Raw genomic sequence first — 9,421 nt, forward strand, 5'->3', positions numbered from 1 at the left:
CCCTCGAGTGGCTAAATGAGTAATAGCATTCACTAAATGAGTAATAGCATTTAGACACTAGAGGGCATCACTCACGAGTTAACAAGACATCACTCCGTGTTTATATTGACTGATATGTCATATTTCAAATTCCTGTTTCAAATGAACCAAAAGAAATTCTTAAGATTGTTGAAATTAAAATAAAAATGGAAATGTGAAACAGACTGGCTTACTAAAATTTGTTGAACAATATTGTTGTTCAATGTAAAGAATGTCAGCCAAGGTCGGCCCCCCGACATTTTACCACATAAAATCTGGCCCCCTTGGCAAAAAGTTTGGACACCCCTGGCATAAGCTATTCCTTTTGAATAAGAAAGGCGGCGCAACGCATAGACAGATGTCACAATGTATTATTGCAAGCATGTATTATTTATCTTCCACCAAGAATGGCAAATAGTACTGCGGCTTGAAGGGTTGAGAACGGCTTCAAAAATGTGCGTCTTCTTGATTGTATTTATTTAGATTTGAGGGGATCCTGGTGCATACTTATTCATGTAACCATTAGCAATAATAATCATCATCAAATGTGTTTTGATAAAAAAAAAATCTTCACATAAAAAAAAAACTAAACAATCCCTCAAAAAAAATTTGGGGGGCATTTTTATACAGGAAGTGCTTGTTTCTTGACAGTCTGTTGTGATCTATATGACATCAAGCAGCATCTGGGCGGCACCGTCAATGGCCTGGCTCATGACTGACACGAGGAGATGCACTTGGGACCAGGCGGCGGGTGTTCCCGAGGACATAGCTTGGACGTAAGTGTCGCTCAAACCGGGGAAGGTGTTCATGGTGACTTCGAGTGGCGCCCAGATGACGTGTCTGTCATAAACAAATGAGAATGCATTGAAAATAAGAGTGATGGTGCACTAAATGACAATATCAGCCTTAGTTGTTTTTTTTTTTGTTTGTCGATGAGCTGGAATCCAAAATCATGGAATTTGTTGGATTTAAGTACAAATACCAAGCACCACAGGAGTATTTATTTTCCTTCAGCACCCCGTAAAAAAAAAAACAAAAAAGCAATGTAATGACGCTTGTGATTTCGATTGAGATCTTGAGGGCTTCCTCCCAAATTCCCAAAACATGCATCATGCATGTTGGGCTCATTGGGGGCTCTCAAATCAAGATCCCTCAATCATCGAGTCTGCCTTCCTTCTTTCCTTCCTTCCTTACCTGAATTTACTTGGGGACCCCACGGGGTTCAAAAACGCTCGGTCCAGCAGCATGAGCTGGTCATTAATCTTTCGTACCTTCAGTGGCCTGAAAGAAGAAACGGAAATAAGTGTTGCCTTTGCATGTGGGGGAGAGCATGTATGTGTGTGTGTGTGTGGGGGGGGGGGGGGTATGTGCGTATATGAGTACAGTATTACGTTTCATTTGCCAGATCTGAGCTTCGAATGACTTTGTCTAAGTTGGAAGCTGCACTGCGGAAGTTGGCCACTGCACGTTTGATTGGTTCTAGAAAGAGACAGAAGTGCCATTTCAACAATTTTGATGAAAACGGCCTTTTGAGAACTTGACACGAATTTTGGATTGGCCGTGTGGGGCATGAAATTCCTTACCCATGGAGATATTGTGAGCAAGGAGCTGGTCTTCATAAATCAGCAAAGCCACGCTAAGGTAGTCCTCAAGACTCTCCGCGTAGTCGCTGCAGTTTAACGGCAACACCAGACTGTCGGCCAGTCGCACCAGGACGCTCCCGGCGGTTTTGCCGACGGCCTGGTGGATGTAGAACCCTGAGAGGGGCGTGGGGCATATTGACTTGTTAGGCCTGCCCCACACCGACTGAAAACGGCAGAACACGACTGAACTGGACAAAACCGAGAAAAATAGACCCGGACACCCGGCGCTCAAATAAAAGGCTGAGTCCATTCAGTGAAGGCATGCTTGTGTTTCCGTGACCGGGACTCTCCATGCTTCGCTTTATCATCTACAGGTATATATCATCGCTGAACAGTGAAAAACATGTCTATTTTTTTTTTTGGTTACGTTAATGGGATGTCCAAAACTCAGGCACCCCATTAATGTACAAAAATTTTAAAATGACAAAAATAAAAAAAAAAGTTTTTCACAGTACAGTGATATTTATAAATTAGAATTATTATAATTAAGAACTGCAGCACAACTACAGGCCATCATTCGGCCACAATGTGCGGCAATTCTTGCGTCGCTCAGTGCCTTGTAGGCCTTTGTCACAAATCTGCAGGGAGCTCATCGCATTAAATTGTGCGTTTGTGTTACATGAAGGACAATACATGAATGAGGTTCACTCACCAGGATCAATAAACTTGGCGGAGTAGTCGAATGTGTCATATGCAGTGTGATACGCCGGGTAAATCCGAGATCTTGTTTTAGTCTGGGAAGAAAATAATTGAGAACCGGAAATATTTAAATTCTATCGGGCTCGATGACATCGATAGATAGCTAATTTAATTTCTTGAATCATTTTCCATACCCTGTCAAAAGTGTATGAAATATCCAAGGAAGTGATTCCAAGGTAGTGCACGAAAGGGGCGTAATCGCTTCCGGCTCCTGTCAAGTACCCAAAACTGATGCAGAAACACAGACAATACATTAACCTGTGATAATACATTTTAAAAATACTGTACAGAAAATACATCATGCGTCACCTTTGCGGGGAAAAAAAAGTGACTCCTGTACAAATTTCTGTTTTGTAATACGGTATGTTTGAAAGTAAAGTGCAACACCTGGGAATGGGTCCATAGACCGGGCTTGTCCTATTCGCATAGCGGATCCACTTGTCATACACAGACATCGAATCCATTCCAGGAGCCTTGACCTGTCCGACACACACACACTTTGATCAGTCAAAACCACTAGACCAGGGGTGTCCAAACTTTTTGCCAAGGGGGCCAGATTTTATGTGGTAAAATGTCGGGGGGCCGACCTTGGCTGACATTGAACAACAATATTGTTCAACAAATTTTAGTAAGCCAGTCTGTTTAACATTTCCATTTTTATTTTAATTTCAACAATCTTAAGAATTTCTTTTGGTTCATTTGAAACAGGTATATCACATGCAACTGCTTATTCACTTGACTTTTTCTTAAACTGAAGTCTCCTGAGTGCAAATTGATTGATTTGAAACATAAAATGTATCACCATGACTTTTCAATAGTCACAAAACCTACCAGTCAATATAAACACGGAGTGATGTCTTGTTAACTCGTGAGTGATGCCCTCTAGTGTCTAAATGCTATTACTCATTTAGTGAATGCTATTACTCATTTAGCCACTAGAGGGAAGCAGTACTCTATGAAACATCACTCGCCAGTCTACGAGACCTCAGTCAATGCAACACGTGTTCCATTGCGCCCAACCTGCGGGCCAGACGGCACTGATTTTATGACAGGGGCCGAGGGCCGGATGAAATTCGACCGCGGGCCGGATTTGGCCCCCGGGCCGGAATTTGGACATGCCTGCACTAGACTGTGGTGTCTTTTTTTTTTTTTTTCTTGAACTCGGGCACTTTGCTATGCCCAGTTGACCTGCGAGCGAGCTCTGACCTGCTTGGCGGCTTTGAAGATGACGTTCTGTAGCGATGGCATTCCTGATGCTTGGAGAGAAGCGTTGCCTGAGGATGGGGGGGAAAAAGATAACAATGCGAGTGAGCTAACATTGCAACGTGCCAATTTTATTTGCACTCAAGCGGGAAGATTCTTACCTTGAACGGCAACATCCACGTTGATATAAGCCACCGTGCGTTCGCTGAGCTTGGTGAGATATTGCTGTAAAACAAACCGATTTTTTTTTTTTTTAGATTTGCTTCCATTTGGTCCAGTATGAGTCAAATCATTACCTCAGTGTATTCACTGGACCCAATGAGACCAAACTCCTCTGCCCCCCAGCTCGCAAATATAATGGACCGACGAGGCCTCCATTTGCCTGCGGCGCAAATGAACAAAAGCTTCTGCTCAGAATTCAACTGAAAAGACGACTTTTCAAGCTTCCTCCTCACCTTGCTTGAGCGCCTTGCCGAGCACACGAGTCAGCTCCAGCATGACGGACGTCCCGCTGCCCGGGTCGATGGCGCCGTGAACCCAACTGTCCCTGTGGTTGCCGTAGATCACGTATCTGTCTGTGGAGAAAGACGGACAATTACGCACCAGGGATTCCTTGCCGCTATCCATAAAAACGAGTGGGGTGGTTCGTGGCCTCACCGGGTTCCACGCTGCCCCTGATGACTCCCATCACATTGGAGGAGTTCTTCAACTGGCCATTGTTGAATACGGCCAGCTTCACGTCACTACAAAACAGGACATTTGTAGTGTAGTTTTTCAGGTATCGTATTTTCCGCACTAAAGGCGCACCTGAAAGCTTTCAATTTTTTTCCAAATGTCAACATTGCGCCTTATAAGCCGATGCACGTTATATATCGATCAATATACTTATTTAAAATGTTCTGTAAAGTGCTCTGTTATAACTGCAGCGGTTGTGAAAGCTCTATATAGATAAAGCTGTAGTGTATTGTATTGTATTCTCTTCCGCATAGCTCCATCTAGTGGATGCATAATGCAACCACAGCCACGATTTTAACTTCTATTCTATGCACCTGATAATGCGGTGCGCCCTACATATGAAAACTGTTTTGAAAGGGGCCAGTGATTGAAGGTGCACCTTATACTCCCAAGTGCCTTATCGTGCGGAAAATACGGTAATTTTATCACAAGAAAATTTGTTGGGAGCCACCTTAGATTCTTGGAGTAGGTTGTTTTTTTTAAAAATATATTTTACTTATATTATATACATTTAGGGTTGGAGGTTTGGCCAGTACGCTAATTTGATGTTTCGCCGTATTTGACGTTGCTTCAATATTGAAATGATTGGAAAAAAAATTCCTGAGAAACTTTTGGCCATGATTTATGTAATGTATATGTTGCTGTTATGGCAAAACTTCATATACAACATTTAATAATAAAACGTCCTGGAAAAAAAATATTTCAGGAAAAAAGAAGCAGCTCTTGCCAAATAGGGCTCTTGTAAATCCGCGTACCTGTTGTTGAAAGCAGAAGAGGGTCGAAAGCCCGGACCGCCAACGTTATATGTGCAGTTAAAAGCTCCTTGCCACTCCACTGGAGCTTGTCCTCCACCCAGCTCACTGAAACATCCAATGTAAACTTCTAAAAAGTTTTGAAAACATTCAAAAAGAACATGCAGTGCTTCCTTGAGATTCAGGTTGAATCCGTTCCATGCTAGTGTGCTACATTGTGTGTTAGCATTAAGTGAGCGGAGTGCAAACTTGTGTGGTGGTTTGAAATACAGTACGGATTCTCTTCATAATCCTGTTTGTTTGATGTTTATCTTGACAGGAAACCTCAACACAAACCAGATTAACGTGTAGGCATCTTCATAGCCGATGGGTTGAATGGGAATGGGAGGAATCCCAGTGATCTTCTCCTCTGGAATTCTGTACGTTTTTTCTGTAAAATGGCGGTAGAGTGGTGTGAACATCCTTTTGAAATGGTTTATCTTTGTGAGCTTTTTAATGTGGCTTGTTGTAAAAATCACATGGTTCCGTAGCAGGACAAAGAAGAATAATAAAACACAACCAATAAAAAGACACAATAGCGTATTGTGTTACTACCTCATATGTAACTTTCCACCTGGCTTACCTTTGGCAGCCAAATATGGAGTGAGCGGATCGCCATAAATCGAGGAAAACGCGCCTCTCTCCGTGCCCGAAGGGGGCATGTACCAAGAATGCGGATATGTCTCGTTGTTATCCGACATGAAGCCGTCGTTCATGTCCAATGGGTCCGTGTAGACGAGCACGCCGCTGATACCGTAGGGAGCCGCGTTGATGGCCTGGACGACACATGTTGAAGGACTTGTAGGGAAACACTCATTGATTGACTCATACCTGTCAACTCATACGGTTTAGATAGCTCATACGGATTTTGCGGTGAATCTTACGTATATGGCCGTATCGGACAAATCATACGGATTCTGAAAATTTCCGTTTTTTGTTTTTTCCCCGCCCCCTTACAGGTAGTTCCGTCTACTCGAATGCTTTCATTTGCGGAATACAACTCTGAACGCAGTAATGCCACTGAGTAGAATGATGATTAGACATTAACCAGACATTGAATTATGGCGATCTACAATAAATATCATTGAAAATTTTGTGGGGGTTTTTCTGTGCCGTTATTTTGACATAAAATGCTTGGGTATGTTATAAGGATTTTTTGCTCTTTATACGGATTTTTTTGGTAGTTTATACAGGTTATACCTGTCAACTCATACGGTTTAGCCATAGTTCATACGGATTTTGTGATGAATCTTACGTATAAGGCCGTATCGCACAAATCATACGGATTCTGAAAATTTCCGTTTTTTGTTTTTTTTTCCCCCCCTGACAGGTAGTTCCGTTTGCTTTTGCCCAGAACGGTGCTCGTCTACTCGAATGCTTTCATTTTCGGAATACAACTCTGAACACAGTAACGCCATTAAGTGGAATGATGATTAGACATTAACCAGACATTGTATTATGGAGATCTACAATAAATATCATTGAAAATTTTGTGGGGGTTTTTTTCTGTGCCGTTATTTTGACATAAAGTGCTTGGGTATGTTATAAGGATTTTTTGCTCTTATACGGATTTTTTTGTTAGTTTATACAGGTTATACCTGTCAACTCATACGGTTTAGCCATAGTTCATACGGATTTTGTGATGAATCTTACGTATATGGCCGTATCGCACAAATCATACGGATTCTGAAAATTTCTGTTTTTTGTTTTTTTTCCCCCCTCTGACAGGTATATCCATTTGCTTTTGCCCAGAACGGTGCTCGTCTACTATTTTTTAAGGATTTTTTTGCTCTTCATACGGATTTTTTTTGGTAGTTTATACAGGTTGGCGCTCCGAAAAGTTGACAGGAATGTTGACTAACTGCGAGTTTGAATTCAGTACTACACACTCTGACACACATTGATATACAGTATATGTGTGTGTATATGTGTGTCTCTTTCTCTCTGTATATGTATATGTACATATATGTTTTTGGATTTTATTGAACAGTAATGCTAATTAGCCACTTTACTCTTGTAAAAACAGGTTTCCAGTAAAACAAAATACGGTAAACTAGCGCCACTCACTTTGTCTGCTCTCCCAGTGCCACCGTATTTTGTGATGGCGATAGTGTCTTTGAGGTTCATTGTCTGGTTCAGCAGCCAGTAGTCATATGCTGATCCGTAGTTGGCGTAAACAAGTTTGCCCTTAGAAGGAAGTGGGGGGGGGGGGGGGGAAAGAAATGTGATTCAATAACAATTTCAAAGTCTCAGAACCATGTGCTTTTACCTGCAATGCTACTGTAATTGGAATACTTGACATGAGGGGTGCGCGTAACAGACAATTTGATTCAGCTTGTTGCTGGACTATCATAACAATGACAATGCAGAATAATGTTCACGTTCCATCCTTGCATTTTCATCACATCAACTGATATGATCTGTCCAAAGCTTATCACTTCCGAATGTGCGATAGTTCAAATTAGGTTATCACGTCAATGACAGTATTACTGGTCTCCTTGGAATTTTTATTTGCCTCGTTTTATACGAGCTAAACATTTAACCAAGGCTCAAGTGACCTTGAGACTTTACTGTTATCGCCGTTTTACTTCTGCTCAGTTTTTGACAATTTGCAAGCTCTCACTGTGTGTCGCTGAAATGTTGAACATATTTTGATCAGTTGTTACCTGTACTTGCCCTGCAGGAGAATACGCAGCATAGGATTGAACCACAGCAGGATCCTCCTGGTCCGCAGTGTAAGCCTTCTCTTTCTCCCTGACCGTGTGCAGCACGGCATTGGACGCGTTCACTGGAAAAAAAGAAGGATGAAATGAGATACTATCGCGAGGTTGTCGTTTGGTTTTGATGATAGCTTACCAACAGTGACTTTATTGGGCTTGTCGGGATCAGGAAAGGACAGGTAGACCATGTATTCCTCCCTCCACACCCGGTCCAGACCCGTTTCTGGATCCCTCCATCTGTTCAGCATCAACTGCACCGTTTGCTCGTCTCCGACTGTGGTGGCCATGTGAGGAGTTTTGCTCAACTCCCTGTAGAGTAGAACACAATCATTTTTTTTCCCCAGATGAATTTCCTATTATGGGTTAAAGCAGACATGTCCAAAGTCCGGCCCGCGGGCCAAATCCGGCCCGCGGTCGAATTTCATCCGGCCCTCGGCCCCTGTCATAAAATCAGTGCCGTCTGGCCCGCAGGTTGGGCGCAATGGAACACGTGTTGCATTGACTGAGGTCTCGTAGACTGGTGAGTGATGTTTCATAGAGTACTGCTTCCCTCTATTGGCTAAATGAGTAATAGCATTCACTAAATGAGTAATAGCATTTAGACACTAGAGGGCATCACTCACGAGTTAACAAGACATCACTCCGTGTTTATATTGACTGATATGTCATATTTCAAATTCCTGTTTCAAATGAACCAAAAGAAATTCTTAAGATTGTTGAAATTAAAAATGGAAATGTGAAACAGACTGGCTTACTAAAATTCGTTGAACAATATTGTTGTTCAATGTAAAGAATGTTAGCCAAGGTCGGCCCCCCCACATTTTACCACATAAAATCTGGCCCCCTTGGCAAAAAGTTTGGACACCCCTGGGTTAAAGCCTTTACCGAATACCTCGATGGGCAATATCGGCAAGCATGAGGATCTCAATTTTATTTGCGTGGCGGCCGTAGTTTATCTTCACCTTGCCTGATTTTGATTTGTTATATCGGAACAATGGCAAGAAGTGTTCAAATTTCTCCAAGTTGCGTCACCGCGAACTCACCTGAGGTTTTCCTGAATGCGGTTGTTGTCCACCTGGGACAAAAGCTCCTCGAGCAAGTTCTCATCCACATCCTTGGACACATCCTTCACCCAGGACGGCGCGGAGTCGCTACTTTTGTCGATGCCGTAGTGTCCAATCAGGATTCCGGCAGTTAGCGCAGCTGCAGCGCACAAAAGTCCAGTCACCACTGTCTTTATCATGTTGTTTTTTAATTGGCTCAACTTAATTGAGCTCTTGGCGATGAATGCTGATTAAAAATACCCCAGAGAAAATATTTGCATCGTCCCAGCTGATCCGTTCAACAGCAGTGACCTGATGACACTGGCCCACATGCTCACGATGACAGTTGGGCTGGTCTTTAAAGATGTGATGGACTTTATCCTTCCGTGTATACGTCAGTGTGTTGGCATTTGCGCCTGGGCTTTTATTTTTATTCAGTTTTGCCTCATTTAATACTCCTCTCCTTGGGCACCATTAGTGGAAAGTGCAGAGGAGATTATGAAAATACTTTGTTGACACCTTGTATGATGTGAATCTCTTATTTTTGTTTTTTGTTTTTTTAATCAAGA

The 9,421-nt window shown here is 42.5% G+C and overlaps 1 protein-coding gene across 1 annotated transcript; it reads right to left on the minus strand.

Annotated features, from left to right (window-relative positions):
- Positions 1-634: 634 nt before the first annotated feature.
- Positions 635-9,052, minus strand: naaladl1 (N-acetylated alpha-linked acidic dipeptidase like 1). The gene is made up of 19 exons (XM_052067705.1): positions 8,853-9,052; positions 7,946-8,118; positions 7,756-7,877; positions 7,157-7,276; positions 5,673-5,865; positions 5,387-5,480; positions 5,054-5,158; positions 4,221-4,306; positions 4,019-4,138; positions 3,860-3,945; positions 3,725-3,788; positions 3,567-3,634; positions 2,748-2,839; positions 2,495-2,588; positions 2,314-2,395; positions 1,602-1,775; positions 1,410-1,497; positions 1,213-1,299; positions 635-858 (listed from the first exon to the last, which is right to left on the minus strand). The coding sequence occupies exons 1-19, from the start codon at positions 9,050-9,052 to the stop codon at positions 681-683; spliced, it is 2,226 nt and encodes a 741-aa protein (XP_051923665.1). The 3' UTR covers positions 635-680.
- Between the last annotated feature and the right edge of the window lie 369 nt (positions 9,053-9,421).

The sequence above is a fragment of the Hippocampus zosterae genome, chromosome 6 (genome assembly GCF_025434085.1).
Source record: "Hippocampus zosterae strain Florida chromosome 6, ASM2543408v3, whole genome shotgun sequence".
Classification (NCBI taxonomy): Eukaryota; Metazoa; Chordata; class Actinopteri; order Syngnathiformes; family Syngnathidae; genus Hippocampus; species Hippocampus zosterae.